This window comes from Zeus faber (assembly GCF_960531495.2).
Source record: "Zeus faber genome assembly, chromosome: 18".
In the NCBI taxonomy this organism is placed as follows: domain Eukaryota; kingdom Metazoa; phylum Chordata; class Actinopteri; order Zeiformes; family Zeidae; genus Zeus; species Zeus faber.
The window spans coordinates 15,336,247-15,354,815 of NC_137210.1; the positions used below are offsets into that span (position 1 = coordinate 15,336,247).

At 42.6% G+C, this 18,569-nt stretch overlaps 1 protein-coding gene across 1 annotated transcript; it reads left to right on the forward strand.

Annotated features, from left to right (window-relative positions):
• Positions 1-1,124: 1,124 nt before the first annotated feature.
• cog3 (component of oligomeric golgi complex 3) lies at positions 1,125-18,367 on the forward strand (the record flags this gene model as incomplete). Its single annotated transcript, XM_080019264.1, has 23 exons — positions 1,125-1,292; positions 3,915-4,061; positions 7,273-7,334; positions 7,558-7,723; positions 8,097-8,171; positions 8,348-8,440; positions 8,779-8,904; positions 8,992-9,072; positions 9,176-9,219; positions 9,338-9,464; positions 9,809-9,900; positions 10,365-10,504; positions 12,270-12,430; positions 12,995-13,103; positions 13,237-13,355; positions 13,514-13,603; positions 14,090-14,210; positions 14,507-14,595; positions 14,723-14,857; positions 16,355-16,430; positions 16,594-16,721; positions 17,013-17,111; positions 17,260-18,367. The coding sequence occupies 23 exons, from the start codon at positions 1,125-1,127 to the stop codon at positions 17,287-17,289; spliced, it is 2,478 nt and encodes an 825-aa protein (XP_079875390.1). The 3' UTR covers positions 17,290-18,367.
• Between the last annotated feature and the right edge of the window lie 202 nt (positions 18,368-18,569).

The following is an 18,569-nucleotide window of genomic DNA, read 5'->3' on the forward strand; positions in this document are numbered from 1 at the left end:
CCGGAGCACGAGATGTAAACACGCATGTGAGATTTCAGTGTGGAATAAATGGTGATCTGTGGTGGCAAATGAAAGTTATGTCCCGGGGCTCCACCTGCTGGTGCCCTGGGTGTTTTTTTTTTTCTTTTTTAATATCTGTGACAGTAACTTTTAATTTGCTATGCGAAGGCTTCACCTACTTTCGCCCGAAGAATCAGCGTGTATTCCAGGAGTCAGTGGTTGTATTACATGGCACCGCTGGGAGATATGTATCAGGGTGGCAGGGGGTTGAATCACATCCCACATGAGCTGACGAAATGCATAAGAGTCTTACTGCATGCATGCCAGCTCGTGTGGGGGCTAAGAGTCCATCGCAAAGCCCACTCACTCTCACACACACACACACGCACACACACACACACACACACACACACACACACACACACACACACACACACACCAGTCACATCAATTGGACATTTTATTTTCACTCGGCAATCAGCCTTACCTGTATGTCTCTGAAGAGGAAGTAACCAAGGCAACCGCCGTGAGAGCGTTCCACCTCCCAACGAACATAGCCTGAAACATAATGCAGGGCTCGTGAAAAGAAAGGTAATAAAATAATAACAACAACAACAATAATAACAGCAACAGTAAATAATAATAATAATATTATTATTATTATTATTATTATTATTATTATTATTATTATTATTATTATTACTACTACTACTACTAATAATAATAATATTATTATTATTATTTAAATTTTTTATTTTCCTATGTAGTAGTAGTCTGCAAATGCAACAAACAAAATAAGCAAACGCCGTCAAGTACATGTCAGCGTAATCAATGCATCCACATTTGGAGATCTTATGCTTGCTTCCGGCCTCAAATGAAGAACAACCGCCGTGGATAAGTAGTTTATGAATAGCTCATTAGGTTTCTCGGCCAAAGATAGCTCTGATAATGATCCTTTTCATATTTTTATATTGTCCGTTTCCAACCTCACACCGGGTTCAGGCCACATGTTTCTTCTGCTCCCGACGTCACTCGCCAGGCCACGCCCCGCTCCCGGAACAGGAAGTAGCTTCCTGCTGCTGCCGCCGCCGCTGCTGACGTTGTTGACAGCGTCCAGGAAGACGATGGCGACCACGGACCAGTCGCTCTTGGACCTCGCTGATAAAGAAACCCGGGAGAAGCTCGCACTGTGGGACCGTAGCGCCGACGCGATGGCGCCACTCACGGAGAGACAAACGGACTCTCTCCTGGAGATCCGGGTGGCCGCCGAGACCGTCTCTGTCCCGCCGGAGGTGAGCTAGTCCAGCTAGCAACTTAAGCTGGAGAGCGCCGCGATGCTAATCAAGTTCGCTGTATCGCGATCAATATCACTATTGCTATTAGCAATACTATTTGAATTGTTCATGCAGAGGTTTGTTGTGTATAACGAAATTTAGGTTAACTATATGTTGCCATTTTCTTTTCAAATTTTATTTCGTTTTTGGATTTACTCATTTGTTTTTGGTGTATATTGTCTATTGTCTATAAAGCTACCTGTATGATCGTTTCAAGGTGGTCGCTGATAATTGGCTACACAGAATATCTTCTTGGCAAATACTTCGGTATCGACAACTTGGTGATCTTTTGGGGATGATTAGTGGTATCACAACACACTTACGAAATATTTGAGAGAAAATTACGAGTGTTACTAATGTGGATATTATGACCAAGCAGATAGAGATATTGGCTACAACAGTCGATGAAGCTCAGTGAAGAGATTGCACCCCATCACGTCAGATGCGCTACTCTGGACAGTTCAGGTCAAGCGAGAGTCAAGAGGTTATTTGTCACATACATATACATACGGTCATACATATATATGCAATGAAATGTCATGACACCCGGTGATTGTGCACAATAAGCTCTTTTAATATTAAAATGTGCGTAATCGACATTAGGTGTTATATACACTCAGTGTGCACTTTATTAAGTACACCTGTACAAATGAATGTAATCCAATACATCAGCTCTGTCATGTATTCTACTTGTTTATAATGTTCAGTTTTTGTTGACATAGCGTCCAAAATGTGTAACTTCAATTATACACTACTCACAAAAAGTTAGGGATATTGGGCTTTCGGGTGAAATTTCAGTATGAAGATAAAATGCACTATAACCTTTACAGGTGAACTTAATTTGACCTTCTCTAAACTTTTGAATGCACATGTCCAACTGTTCAATGTTTCAGTACTTTTTGCGCAACTTGCTGTTCTCCAACATGGAGCTGAACGGCAAAATTCACAACAGGTGTTTGATCCATGAATCGACCAATACATTTCCTGGTTCAATTAGAATTGGTATCTAAACAGTCCTCTTCATCATGCTGTTCACATTCTGACATCATGAGACCAAGACGACACCTAACAATTGATCAACAGTACCTCGCCGTTGCGAGGCTTCAAACAGGATATTCTCAGAGGGAAATGGCCACTGAGCTTAGAGTGTCACAGAGTGTCATCAGCAGTTTGCAACAGAGATACAGAGACTGGAAAAGTCACAGAAAGGCATAGAAGTGGACGTCCTTTGGCCACATCCCACACTGATGACCACTTCATTGTGAACAGTGCCCTGCGGAACCGGATGGTGAATGCCACTCAACTCCAGGCACATTTAAGATGAGGTTAGAGGCACCCAAGTGTCACGTCAGACCATTTGAAACCGTTGACATCAGCGTGGTCTGGGTGCTAGACGACCACACCACCAGGCACAGGCATCATCGTCTTGCATGGGCCAGGGAGCATTTACGCTGGACGAGGCACCGGTGGGCCTCAGTGCTGTTCTCTGATGAAAGTCGATTCACGTTGAGCAGAAATGATGGCCGCCAACGATGTTGGAGACGTCAAGGAGAGCGCTATGCATCACCCACTGTTGTCACCAGACGAGCCTTTGGTGGTGGTGGTGGTGGTGTTACAGTGTGGGCAGGTGTGTCTAGTCAATACAGAACTGCCCTACACTTTGTGAATGGTACAGTGACAAGCCGATACTACCTGAATAACATCATTAATCCAGTCATTGTGCCCCTGCCTGAACAACACAGGCCTAATTAAATCTTCATGGACGACAATGCTCCAGCTCATCGAGGTCGCATCATAAGGGAACGGCTGCTAGAGACTGGGGTACCTCAAATGGAGTGGCCTGCACTTTCTCCAGACCTGAATCCCAGAGAAAACCTATGGGATCAGCTGAGTCGCTGTGTACCCCAGAACCTCAATGACCTGAGGGCCGCCCTTCAAGAATAGCGGGGTGCCAGGCCTCAGCAGACAATAAGTCGACTTGTGAACAGCACGAGACGTCGTTGTCAAGCTTTAATTGATGCTCAAGGGCACATGACAAGTTATTGAGACATTGACATTTTTTGTTGTGGTAAACCCACCACTGTTGTTGGCTTTTGTTTCAATAAATTGTTTGAGATGAGGAAATCACCATTGCATGCTTCTACTTAAATGCCATACTTTCATGATATAATACCACTGTAGCGTGAACTTTTTACATTTTCCATAAATTTCACCCAAAAGCCAAATATCCCTAACTTTTTGTGAGTAGTGTATGTTTATGACAACATTCTATTGAGGTGTTTCACCTTTTTGGTCCTCCCTTTTGACATACATGGGGGGTACAGAATATTAGAAACACCTCTGAATATAATGCAGTTCAGTACAACACCACCACAAACTATGATCCCGCTGCTAAAACATATCATTAAATGAATACCTCTTCTATGACAGTAAGCAACATAATAGGAACATTGTACTCAACATAAAGAAAGAATTATGGCTGATCTGGTGTATTGTCTATTAGATTACATTGGATTGTACAGGCGTACCTAATAAAATGCACACTGAGTGTATATATTGTTTTATTGCTTTGCTTCCTAGTTGCCCATCGAAGATTTGTGCAGCCTGTCGTCTCGCTCCTTGCACTCACCATTCACAACAACCGTGCCAGCCTCAACCGAGCATGTTCTGCTGAAGGGATTCCAGATGCTTGATATGGAGAGCGACAGGATTGAGACTGCGCAGCAGGTGCAGTAACACAGAACAGTTAATCTCAACCGAAGTTTCCATGAGAAGAAATTGTTGCCAGTCAACGTGTCCTGGAAGTTTTCAACTTCCTGGACAAATGGGAGAGATTCCGGTCAAATATTATCTGTGTTTACTGAGCTTCAAAACAATTGATAAGCAGTCTATATCGGGAATGACATTATCGAGGCATGTAGATGTATAATATTTTTATTGAATAGTCAAAATAAAATTAGTCCCATCAGTTAGCCATTTTTAAAAATAAATAAATAAAAATGAAGAATATTACTACTTGAAATCAAATAATTTCCGTTCGTGAACAATAATTAACAAGTCCAGCCATTTTTATTTACATTTCACTCAAATAAAAGTCTGATTAAATCAAAAACAAAATAAATATGACAAGTAGGTCATAAATAATTTAATAAATTATAAAGTTCATGGTGTTGTCCATCTTCCTTGCGACCGGCGTTTCAATTATCCGGTAATTGCCGGTTTTTCGACCGTGAAAATCTGTTGAAGTCCAACATATCTTAATCTCTCCCGTCATAATGTCCGGTGAAAATAATTCCCTCCAAGCACAATTTTAATTAGTGCTGGGTTGATCATTTAGATTAAAAAAAAAAAAAAATCTGCGGATCTGTTAATTTCCATGCTTGGCAAGTTGCAACGGGAAGCCAATCAGTTTGGACGAATTAAAGTTGATCTGAAAGCTTCACCTCCGACCAATCACGTAGGTCAATATACACTGCGTTCCAAATTATTATGCAAATGATATTTTTCTCTGATTTTCCTAAATAGTCGATGCAAATGACAGTATAATTTTCAAGTCATCAACCATTAGGGTATAGTTCTAATGTTATTGAACAAACTTCCCAATGATAACAGTATTTTTTTCAAAAATAAAATACTCAAAATGCACTGTTCCAAATTATTGAGCACAACAGAGTTTCAAAACATTTTATAGGTTGTAAAGAACTGAAAAGGGTCTTTTGTTGAATTTGCAGCATTAGGAGGTCATATTTACTGAAATCAAAAGCTATTTCAATCAAAAACATCTTAACAGGCCAAGTTACATGTTAAATTAGGACCCTTCTTTGATATCACCTTCACAATTCTTGCATCCATTGAACTTGTGAGTTTTTGGAGAGTTTCTGCTTGAATTTCTTTGCAGGACGTCAGAACAGCCTCCCAGAGCCACTGTTTTGATGCCAACTGCCTCCCACCCTCATAGATCTTTTGCTTGAGGATGCTCCGCAGTTTCTCAATAGGGTGGAGGTCAGGAGAGGATGGGGGCCAAACCATGAGTTTCTCTCCTTTTATGCCCATAGCAGCCAATGACACAGAGGTGTTCTTTGCAGCATGAGATGGTGCATTGTCATGCATGAAGATGATTTTGCTACGGAAGGCACGGTTCTTCTTTTTGTACCATGGAAGAACGTGGTCAGTCACAAACTCTATGTACTTTGCCAAGGTAATTTTCACACCTTCAGGGACCCTAAAGGGGTCTACCAGCTCTCTCCCCCATGAGTCCGGCCCAAAACATGACTCCGCCACCTCCTCGCTGACCTCGCAGCCTTGTTGGGACATGGTGGCCATCCACCAACCATCCACTACTCCATCCATCTGGACCATCCAGGGTTGCACGGCACTCATCAGTAAACAAGACTGTTTGAAAATTAGTCTTCATGTATTTCTGGGCCCACTGCAACCGTTTCTGGGCCCACTGCAACCCCTAACCAATGCTTGTGAGCGGCCCAATAGTAGGTTTATGCACAACTGCACTGGACTCCAGAGGCGCCAGCCGCTTCAAATACCTGTTTGCTGCTTTTTAATGGCATTTTAGCAGCTTAATCCGATGAATTTCTCTGTCAGAAACCTTCCTCATTATGCCTTTATCTGCACAAACCCATCTGTGCTCTGAATCAGCCACAAATCTCTTCACAGTACAATGATCACGCTTACGTTTTTGTGGAATATCTAATGTTTTCATACCTTGTCCAAGGCATTGAACTATTTGACGCTTTTCTGCAGCAGAGCGATCCTTTTTCTTTCCCATATTGCTTGAAACCTGTGGCCTGCTTAATAACGTGGAACGTCCTTCTTAAGTAGTTTTCCTTTAATTGGGCTCACCTGGCAAACTAATTTTCACAGGGGTCTGAGATTGATTTCGGTGATCCAAAGAGCCCTGGGACACAATACCATCCATGAGTTTTATTGAAAAACAAAAAATTAAATGTTTATGACACTTAAATCCAGTTTGCATAATAATTTGTAGAACTAAGCCTCGCCCCCTCCCTCATGGACAGGTAGCACTGGTAAACATAGTACACAAGGAGCGGAGACGGAGCCGCAGCGTCTAGAACTCTGAGGAGAAACAGAGAGATGATGTGTCCTTGGGAAATTACATGATTTCAAGGAGTAATATTCGTCATTTTTATTTATTTAATTTTAAAATGGCGTTTATTGACAGGACTGACGGATTTTAATTTGAATATTCAATAAAAATAATTATACATCTACATGCCTTGATGATGTCATTCTCTATAAAGCCTGCTTATCAATTGATTTAAAGCTTAATAAAGACGAAAAGATAGAGAGAAGATAATATTTGACCGTAATTTCTCCCGTTTGTCCGGGAAATTTTAATCTTACAGCCACCGGCACCATTTTTTTTTCCAGTCTACATATTTTACAAAATGAATATTTATGGTCTGCTTTGGGTCGGAACTTTAATATCCAAAAAAACGGCAAACAATGGATGAACAGTATGTGTCCCTGTTGTCAATGATACATAATCTTTCTGCTTCTCTTCAGGACGCTGTGTGTGTGTGTGTGTGTGTGTGTGGGTCCGCTCCATGTGTGTTTACTGTGCTTGCAAGCACAACCTGTCCACTTGGCAGTGGGCGGGTTTTAGTTCTATATTGACAAACATGATTGGTCAGAGGTGAAGCTTTCAGATCAGCTTTAATTCGTCCAAACTGATTGGCTTCCCGTTTTTTATCAAAATGATCCACCCAACACTAATTCAAATTGTACTTTGTGCTATTATTTTCACTGGACATTATGACCGGAGAGATATAAATATGTCGGACTTTAACAGATTTTCCTGGTCAAAAACCGGCAATTACTGGATGACAGAAACACTGATCTAAACTGTTAGATGTTTAAATGGGTCAGAGGCTGATTTCTAATAGAATCTTTTTCTTTATAGTTTTTTTCCTGGTTTGCCAAGCTGCAGACAAAAATGGACCAGGAAGATGGGGCAAAATACAGGTGACTTTTCAATCATTGTTATTGCTCCAATACCTGTGTGCTATGAATGCTGTATCCTTTGTATCAGTAATTAATTTTGAAAAGGTTAAAATATATGGCTTGTTTACTTTCAAGTTGAATTAGTTCATGATTTACTGTGTGATAACCTGCCTGCCATCTTTCCAACTAGTATATTTGAGTCACATATCTTTAGTCGGTTTATGTATGTTTGTTTCTCCTTCAGGAAAACCAGAGACCATCTCAACTGCTACCAGGAGCAGTGTGACGCTATCCTGAAAGATGTTAGTGCAGCTCTTGAGCACTTGGACTCCCTTCAGAAGCAATACCTTTTTGTGTCCAATAAGACAGGCACACTACATGAGGCCTGTGAACAACTCCTCAAAGAGCAGGTTAGCAGCATGCCATTGTAGCTGACAGTGAATAGTAGCGTTGTTTATATGTGGAGTGGATATAATAATTGTTGTAACAATCATGGATAGAAATCATTTAAATTACACTGCCTGGCATTTCTGTTGCCTGCAGCAGACCAATAAATGTTGATTTGCACAACTACCCGTTCGCAGACCACTGATTTAAAACTGTGATGCTTCCTAGAGCTTGATATAGGAACTAATCAACCATTTTGTCGACTCTTACAATCAGCCCTGTTGTTTGATTCTCACACTTCAGACATTATTTGTATTGTTTTGTTCTTTGGGTGAAAGCTGTTCAATTTTTATTTTTATTTTATTTTTTTTCTCAAATTTTATTTCCTTTCTCCAGTCGGAGCTTGTCGACCTGGCAGAGAGCATTCAGCAGAAACTCTCGTACTTTAACGAGTTAGAGAACATAAACACGGTATGCATTTTTCTTCTATCTGTCTATTTATTTGTCATAGATGTCTGGCCGCTAATGTCTATCGTAGAAATGCAGTGACATATAAAGACGTGCAGACAGGCACAACGGGCTGCTGCTCAACTCAAAACAGTTTACGGATCATTCAACCTAAATGTCCCCTCTCTTTGTCTTACTAGAAACTGAACTCGCCCACATTGTCTGTAAATAGTGAAGGCTTTATACCGATGCTATCAAAGCTGGATGACTGCATAGAGTATGTTTCTTCCCATGTAAGTAGTTTGCAATCTACCTTTTAAATGCTTCTGAACTGTGAACTGTGAAGCCTGGTTGATAGGAACTCTGGCTCTTTTGTTGTTAGGCAGTGTGTGTGTGTGTGTGTGTGTGTGTGTGTGTGTGTGTGTGTGTGTGTGTGTGTGTGTGTGTGTGTGTGTGTGTGTGTGTGTGTGTGTGTGTGTGTGTATTACAGTATATGTGTGTGTATATATGTACCCACATTTGTCTAGATATACATATGTATGTATGTATGAATGTGTATATATAAGTATGTTATTTATATATATATATATATATACACGCACTTAACAGATAATTATCTCACTGATTTCAGCCCAACTTCAAGGACTACCCAGTTTACCTGGCGAAGTTCAAACAGTGTCTCTCCAAAGCTATGCACTTCATGAAGACCCACATTGTAAATACTATGCAAAATCTCACGAGCCAGTTAACAAAAAGGGTACGTTCAACCCATTCTGCAAATAAGTGGTTGTTGTTTAGATGTATTGCTCCATGTTTTCTGGTCTAAGCACTTGTTATTTTTCAGGATCCTCTTGGCTTGGCCAATGCAGACAATGCCTTCACTCTGTACTATGTAAAATTTAGAGCAGCTGCACCAAAAGTCAGGGTGAGTATGATATTAACATTTTCTTAAATCTCTGAATTTTTGGAGACTTTTCCAACTTGAACAAAATTTGCTTTATGAATGTGAGTTTATTTTATTTTTTCAGTCACTTATTGAGCAGATAGAGCAGCGGGCTGAGAAGATCCCAGAGTATGTACATCAAGCCCTGTGTGCTTGGATCTATATCTGCAGAATTAAAATGACATGTTATTTCTATTTTGTGTGCCTAAATTTGGGTTATTTTCCCCTTTAACTCTGATGTCACCAGATACCATCAGCTCCTGGATCAGATCCACCAGTGCTACCTGGACCAGAGGGAGCAGCTGCTCAGTCCATGCATCACATCCACCATCACGGACCTGACCAGTCAAAACAGCAGAGATCACTGTGCACTGGTAGGGCAGTGAGATTTGCCACTTTAGAGGAATTGTATAAGTTTATTTTGTGTATATATAACATATCCAGGAATAATATGATTTAGTTTCTAATTACAAAATTACTTTAGGTTGTTTGTATTACTAAAACAATGTAATGTATGCCCTTAAAGGGATACCTTCTTACTTAGATTAAGACAAACTTAAATAACTCTTTTGAGGTGCTGGAAGTGGAATTTCCGTAATTTCACGGAAGCTAGGCGAGTTGATTCTCCCTGTAGCCCTGCATTGAAATTGGTGTCAACCAAATCTGGATGAGATATACTGCCCTTTTTCAGATGAGGATCTTTGATTTATTTTCTTAGGTCCGCAGCGGCTGTGCCTTCATGGTTCACGTTTGCCAGGATGAACACCAACTCTGCTACGAGTTCTTCTCGAAACCAACCCTCAAACTAGAGTAAGTCACTGCCTGACTTCACACAGACTCTATTATTATGCTTGTTTTGGTTTTTGGCCCATTTGTGTGGTAGCCTTTATCTTCAAGCCTTTATCTCAGCCTGTTTATTGTTATCATTATTAGTTGTATAGTAATCACTTACTTATTTATAAATGTACAAACTAAAATTGCTTCATAATAATATACATACATTGGCACGCTCTGCGCCTTTAAGGAAGCATTCCGCTACGTCACCAGGAACGCCGAAGACTGAGACTCTGACCGGCGCCCCGACCTAACCAGCGACCACTACAACATAATGATTATATGAAGGCGTTCATTATCAGTACCTACTGTTCACCATTTACCAGTTATTTAAAAACAATTTTGATGGGGCAATATTATAGTTACAATTCTTTGTTATTGTTGTTTTTCTCGCTGGGAAAAAAGAGTAAAATAACAAATTTTTGTTTCGTTCCTGACAGTGAGTTATTGGAGAAGTTGTGTTTGTCTCTGTACGATGTCCTCCGGCCTCTAATCATCCACGTCATTCACCTTGAGACCCTGTCCGAGCTTTGTGGCATCCTCAAAAATGAAATGCTGGAAGACCACGTTCACAACAATGGTACGTTACCCCTGTGTGCCAATCCCATAATAATAACGTCTTCTTTCTTTTTATTTTGCATCCAAGACAGTTAGTATACAATATGGTCTTGATTTCTTTGCTACTGATCAGCTTTACCTACAAGTGAGATCAACAACAGTTACAGAGTTAAGGGTCCTAGTTTAGTTAATTTTTTTTGGGGGGGTTTTTTCGGCTCAAAGTGTCTGGCTCACAGCATTTTTTCTCCTTGGTATTTTTCCATCTGAAAGTGTCTGGCGCACAGTAACTGCCGAACGGACATGAATTGTCGTTGGATTCGCAGTTCCGACATTTTGTTATGCCAGTTTGATCCACATCGATCTATATTTGGGGCAGGAATTACAAAAAAAAAATGTTGCCAATCTACCTGAAGTAGCAGGACGTTGGTGGAGCGGAGCGGGCTGCAGTGGTGGAGCCGCCTGGGGTGGTGAAGCCGGGTGCGTTGTGACATCATCGTCTAATTTGTTATATACGTGCAGCTTGTGGCTTTTGGGGGGCTTTCACAGCGGGCAAGGTGCGCAGTGTGCTGCGTTCTAGACCCCACTGGTGTGTATTGCTTTGATGCCGATGCTGCGTTCGAAGAAAACCCAGAAAATTAATTTGAGCTGATGCTGAGTTCCATGGGAACTCGGGAAATTGTAATTTGGCTCGATAGGAAGAGATGCTGCGTTTCATGGAAACTCGGAAAACTAATTCCTGACTAACACGACCAACCTTGACCCCGCACATTGCTGCCTACACCCATATTTATTATTATTATTGTTACTATAATAATTAATATACCACATACCCATGTGGCAGTAAATAAGCAGTAATTTTTCTCCCCATTGCTGGATAGTGGAGAGCAAGGGGTCGCTCAGCATCCCAAAAGGAAAACGATTATTGTGCAGTAACCAAAGGTTAAATGGCCGCAGGGGCTGCTGAGAATAGAAAGAGAGAATTGGCAAAATCATTTAATAATCATGGTATGGAGAGATATGGACTCCTGCAGGGGAGGAACAAAGGAGAGCAGGGTTCAGTAAAGTCGAGGCCACAGGCAGAAATAGGCTTATTTTGGAGAGACGACAGCTTAAGAAACAGTGGAAACGAGCAGATGAGGAGGAAGGCGAGGGCATCAATTTGCTACGAGCTGCACTGAAGAGCAGATTTGTTGTTAAAATAAGGAGGAAGCAAGGCAGCATTATTCAAATTGACATCTTTAACTTGATTGAAATGCTAGTTTTTGTCTTCTTTTCCGGCCAATCTTTTTCTCTCATGCTCTTAATGTGCAATTGGAATAAAATAATTTCTGAGATGTAGTTAAGCAATCCAGATTATAACGGACGAAGGGAACGCGTGCCATCAGGAACTCGCTGCACTGCACTGTTCTGAATAAGTAGCTCCGAATCTGGAGGGCTGTGTGGTCGCTATGGTAACGTAATGTTGCAACGTTTTCAGCAGCAGAACAATGGCCGCATTTCATGTCATTCAGGTTGATGTGCCCGTCCTGAAAAAGGTTGTTCACAGTGATCATCCGAAAACAAATATCTGAATGTGGTTGAAATTTTTGAATTGCTCGTCTTGATAGAATTTTAAGATTATGCCCAATCTAAGTAATGTGGACGGAATGGCTGCCGCTGAGTAAACATAAGGGGTGTGTGTGTGTGTGTGTGTGTGTGTGTGTGTGTGTGTGTGTGTGTGTGTGTGTGTGTGTGTGTGTGTGTGTGTGTGTGTGTGTGTGTGTGTGTGTGTGTGTGTGTGTGTGTAGCTGCTCAGTTGGGTGCCTTCGATGCTGTGGTGAAGCAGATGCTAGAGGATGTCCAGGAGAGGCTGGTCTACAGGACTCATATTTACATCCAGACCGATATCACCGGCTACAACCCGGCACCAGGGGACCTGGCCTACCCCGAGAAACTGGAGATGATGGAGGTGGGTTCCCTCACCCTTGAGTCATTTCACAGATCCTTTTACCAAAAGCAACTAATACTGTGTGCATTAGTCAGTACGAATCAACCCACACTACATCGCACTCATCCCCAGCGAAGGCCTTCAGTAAAAAAATTAGTCACAGACATGTGTACCTAAAGCTATATCACCTTTTTTTTAATCTTTTTGTTTTTTTTAATAATTGGACACAAAAACATGAAAATTTTACTCAATATGTTGTGTTTGGTCAGGATTACACCAATATGGGTCCTACTAGACAAGCAGTGCAGCATAAATGTACTAACTTGTACTTACATGATGGATGCTTGTATCTGTCAGTCCTTCCCCACTCTGAAGCAATTCCTGTATTTTTAAACTTGTTTTTCAAAAATGGTGAGGGGAAAAAAAAATCCAGACTACTTTAACTTCTAAAATAGAAATAAAAATAATAAAAAAAATAAAATAAATAAGCATCTGGCAGGCCTTCATTTTCTCTTGATTACTTCAGACCGAATACACCACTTGTCACTTTTTATCACGTCTTTTTATTTATTTTTTGGTCCACAGAGAATTGCACAGAGCCTGAAGGAAGAGCAGATGAAGCTGATGTCGCAGGAATCCATGTTTTCTGATGTGCAGCTGGAGGATCCCGAAGCGAGGAGGAACAGCGGCTCAGGTATAGTCTGATATGCCTTATCAGACTGCGCTGCTGCTTTTAACGCTGTTGTTAAGAAAGGGTTTTCATTGGCTAAATGCCCCCTCCCCAACCCCCCTTCACCTTCCCTTCCCTCTGCACCGTCCACTCACAGGGAATGTGGAGGCGTCGCGCCTGCAGGCGTCCGTTTCCCCCGCTGACCTGCATGGCATGTGGTACCCCACCGTCCGGAGAACGCTCGTGTGTCTGTCTAAGCTCTACAGGTGCATCGATGTGAGTGTCTGCTTTCCATTATTCACACGTCTCAACGCGTGTGTGAGACCGTTTCCTGTGTCCCTCAAGATGTGGCCAGATGTGCAGCGCCTTGTTGCCGGTTTACTGAACGTCTCCCTTTTCTCCTTCTCCCGCTGTGATTTTGTGGTTTTTCCCAGAGAACTGTCTTCCAGGGTTTATCTCAAGAAGCCTTATCTGCCTGCATCCAGTCCCTGCTTAAAGCTTTTGATATTATCCTCAAAACCAAGGTTGGCACTGATGTTTTATAGAGTACAGCCCTTTGTGTTTGTTTATTTTTTTTGTTTGTTTATAGATACAGAGAGATGCACTGTAGCGTGGCCTTAAATACAGCGGCTGGAAATTATTTTTTATGAATACTATATTGTACTCTGCATTCAAAAAGTTGCTGTCAATATCTGGCAACCGGCCTGTTTCAGTCCAGCTATTTATCAATCTCAGGGGGTTCGCCTCCCCCTCATGTCAATAAAGACAGTTTTCCAACATTTAAGTGACTCTTCGAACTGTAAATTTTGCTCTCTGCCATTTCCCTGTGCATCATCAGCATGCCCTGTTTGTATCTGTCGTTCATCGATAGTTTAATAGGTTAATCCTGCTTATCCCTTCAAAAAAAGCCCACGCCTCTTATCCGCTCTTTGTTGCTCGGTGAGCTATCAATGCCCTTCGGCGATGACACGGCCACCACGGATTTCATAGCGTGGTTTCATCTCCTGTAGACACAAGTCGACGGCCAGCTCTTCCTGATCAAACACCTGCTGATAATGCGAGAGCAGATCGCCCCCTTCCATACCGATTTTGCCATTAAAGAAATCTCACTGGACCTGAAGAAAACCCGAGGTGAGATAATTAAAGTAGCACTTTGCGGAGCTGTTCGGCTCCATAAAACCGGTCATTACACTGTCATGCCCATTAAGTACCTTGTGCCTATAACACGCATCAATGCCAACAATTAAGAGTGAAAATTACAGCGCAATCTAACACCATAATGTGCATTAACCGATGGCTCAGAGGGCAAACATGCCCCTCCTGCTACCCTCGCCTCGTCCCAGACAAGGTCATTTTTAATGTGTGCCACTAGAGGGCACTGTCATTCTTCACCAGCTGAGATACCGTCTCCCTGCTCTTGTGCTCAGACGCTGCCTTCAAAATCCTCAACCCCAAGGCTGTTCCCAAATTTTTCCGACTTAACAGTCACAACGCAATACTCGAATTCCTATTGGAGGTAGGGTGTGTTCGTCTTATTTTTTTTAAATGTATCACACATTTCCGGGTGCTTTGATAGCGCGCCGCCTAGGGAAACGCCACTTGATCGTATTAAACTTTTTTTTTTCCCCCCTGCCCCCCCGCAGGGAACACCGGAGATAAAGGAACACTACATTGACTCTAAAAAGGATGTGGACCGACAGCTGAAGTTCAGCTGTGAGCAGTTCATCCAGCAGCAGACTCAGATCTTTGTGGGGAACCTTGAGGAGTTTCTCACAAAGGTAAGTGCTCGATGGAAGGAAGGCAGACTTAGCCCCGGGCTGTGACTGCACACGTCGACCTTCACTTTCCCGTGTGTGTGCGCGTGTGTGTGTGTGCCTTCACATATTTATTTATCTCGGGAGTGCAAGCGGGCCTTATTTTGTTGTTGTTTTCTCTTTTTGTTTAGTTTTTGAAGCCTTTGTTTGCTTAATGGCTGATCTCAGAGAGCTAAAACATGTTTTAGATAGATAACGTCCACCGATCGGCCACAACATTAAAACCACTGACAGGTGAAGTGCACAACATTGATCGTTATCGTTACAATGGCAAGGGGTGGGTTGTATGAGGCAGAAAGTCAACAGTCAATTCTGGAATGTGTTGGGAGCTGGAAAAATGGGCAAGCGTAAGCATCTGAGCGACTTTGAAAAGGCCCAAATTTTGATGGCTAGATGACTTGTTTTGTTGGGTGTTCCGGGTATACAGTGGTTAGTACCCACCAAAAGTGGTCCAAGGAAGGACAACAGGTGAACTGGCGACAGGGGCATGGGCGCCCATGGGCTCACTGATGCGTGTGGGGAGCGAAGTCTAACCCGTCTGCTCCGATCCCACAGAAGAGCTACTGTAGCACAAATTGTTGAAAAAGTTAATGCTGCTATGATAGAAAGGTGTCAGAACACACAGTGCATCACAGCTTGCTGCGTAGGGGGTTGTGTAGCTGCAGAGCGGTCAGAGTGTCCGTGCTGACCCCTGTCCAGCACTGAAAGCTCCTACAATGAGCACGTGAGCATCAGAACTGGACCATGGAGCGATGGTAGAAGGTGGCCTGGTCTGATGAATCACGTTTTCTTCTACGTCATGTGGATGGGTGGGGTTAGGGTCCGATCCGATGGAGCATCTGTGGGATGTGCTGGAACAACAAGCTTGATCAATGGGGGCCCCACCTCACAACCTTCAGGACTTAAAGGATCTGCTGCTAACGTCTTGGTGCCAGATACCACAGGACACCTTCAGAGGTCTTGTAGAGTCCATGCCTCCACGGATCAGAGCTGGTTTGGCGGCACGAGGGGGAGCTACACAATATTAGTGGTTATTAGTGGTGGTTTTAATGTTGTGGCTGATTGGTGTATGTCATACATATGTAATCCCTGGAGGGAAATTGCAGGATTTTACTCACAAAACAAAGAAATTGTTCATAATTAAACATTCAAAAACCCATTTTTTGTATTTATATACATTTGGTAATGTAATTCTTGCCTAATCTCTAATGAGAACTCCAGTATTTTCTTAACCTAAACCTTATTTTTCGATCATCGGGAGCCAATCCCATTCAGCCGGCTGGGTATTATAATGTATGCAGCTAGTCCATTTCAAACCAATACATTTCCATTGTCTAATGGCGAAGGGCCAAGATCCATCCCAGCAGATGGCCGCAGTGTTTGTTTACGTGGATGGCATTTGTAAGAGTTACGTTACTGGGAACTTTTTCATCTTGACCATTGTGTCTTCCCCCCGCTCAGGTAGCGGCGCTCAAAACGATGGCGATCCAAGGCGGCCCAACCTACAATCTCTCCCAGCAACCGTGGGCTCAGCCAGGTAGGATGTGTCTGAGGAAATGTCAGTGGTGTCATAATTGATCAAAACTCCTCTAGCACACGGAAGAGGTTGTATTGCGCTATTTTTATTTTTTTCGAAAGTTGTGTCCTCCTGTGCCTCCATTTTTTTTTTTTTTTTTTTTTTTGTTCCTCTCCCTTTTCAGCAAAGATCAATGATATCGTGATGGCCACCTACCGGGTGATGAAGAGCAAGCTGCCGAGCACCTTACAGAGCATGTCCTTGTACTTGGCTAACAGAGACACGGAATTTATCCTTTTCAAGCCTGTCCGGGTGGGTGGGGAGCGGATCGACTCAGTCTGTCGCTTTCTAAGTCATTGTCGTAGCTTTCTTTTCAGCGCGGGCACTCGCTAGGTTTTCGGTGAACTGCTGAATTTAGTAGTGTTGTCGCTAATAGAGATGTTACTATCCTTTGTGTTCTGTCAGTTTAAGCTAAATGAACAAAGTATATGATTGCGGTTCATTGGGTTAATTTTAAATGTAATTTATGTTGTTGTTTTTTCTTTTTGTTTTTTCTTTTTACTTCAATCCAGTACTTACTTGTGACTTTTTTTTCCCCCACAGAATAACATCCAGCATGTTTTCCAGAGGCTCCACGCCTTGATCCAGGAGGAATACAGCGGAGAAGACCTTCAAATCATCGCCTGTCCCTCTATGGAGCAGGTGAGCTGCAGCTGGAATAAGATAGAAGAGACCCCCCCCCCCCCCCCCCCCTCAAATTTCAAAGGCATGTTTCCCAAAGAATGGTTCCCGTCGAGAAGCTTTGGACGTTTCCTCCCTAAACGCATTCGACGGCTTTGTCTGTTTTCAGATTAACCTGCTGCTGTCCGTGAACAAGTAGCCTTCAGGAAGGGCGCAGGTCACTCACTGGATTAGCAGAGTAGCGCTGTGGCTGCGGGGTCGCCCGGGGGTCCGGGAGGCGGCCTGGGGGGCCGAGCTTTTTGGCCTGGAGCAGCACCGTCGACAGCACAACGGAACTCAAGGCCAAAGATTCCCCCCAAACGGAGGAGACTGGGGAAGCCACAGACCCAGTGGGGCTCATTGAGACGTCAAGTCGTCCACAGCAAATAGGGAGTTATTTATTTTGGTACAGATTGTGAAGGTGATTTATTATTATATATTTTTTTGTCCATGAAGAAATCCATTTGGACGGCAGTGGTCAGTTTGTTGTCGATTTGACATTTATTTTCTTCCGTAGATCGTAACAATATTGGTTTTAATAAAGGATTTGGTCTGAGCGAGGCTGGGTGGTTGGATTGTATTTTGACAAGGACACTTGAGCCGGGCTAATAGAGGCACAAAGGCCGGCGCGTCAGACAGGTAGCTAATGGGCAATAAGGGGCGATCACTCTTAATGGATTTAGAAGGATAAAAAGCAAACATGCCGCACAATGTGTACCCTCTGTCTTTGGCTTCTTTCTCCGTGACGTATGATACATTTGTAGAACAGCCTGTGCCATAGGGCTCTCAGGTTTAACCGCTTTCTCCCTTTCCTCCGCAGGGAACTGCACTTCTGAAAATCGTCAAATGTTTTTCTTACCAATTCTTCCACACGCTCCATGTGAATTTCTTTGTCAGCTCGTTGCATAAAGTGTGTGTGTGTGTGTGTGTGTGTGTGTGTGTGTGTGTGTGCGTGTGTAAAAAGAGACGGTGGTAATGTTATGTTTTATACCTCTTTTTTTTTTTTATTGTACATTCAAGGCTGATCACTTTTTGAGTCTCGCGGTATAATGCACCTTGAGCAGCTTTGCACTGTATCTAAACGGGAAATTTACAGGCATGCTCGCTGCTTGGTGTTCAGATTGACATGGTTAATACTAAAATGTCAGTGTTTGTTTTGACCTTTGACTATACAATGATGTGTATAGTTGATCTATTTATGAACATTCTGATTCAATAAAAACAACACAACCGTTAAAGATATGTCAGTGCTTTAAGTTTTTACCAGCAAGAAAGATGTCATTTGAAATGACATTATGTACAGGAAAAAAGAGAAATGCAACTACCATCACAGGGTAGAAGCTGTGGAGGGGTCTTTCTTTGAGTGTTGCTTTTTCATCACTCATTTGTGTCTGTGAGGTGAGGCTGCGCTGGGACTTCACCTCCCTCGCGGTGATGGCC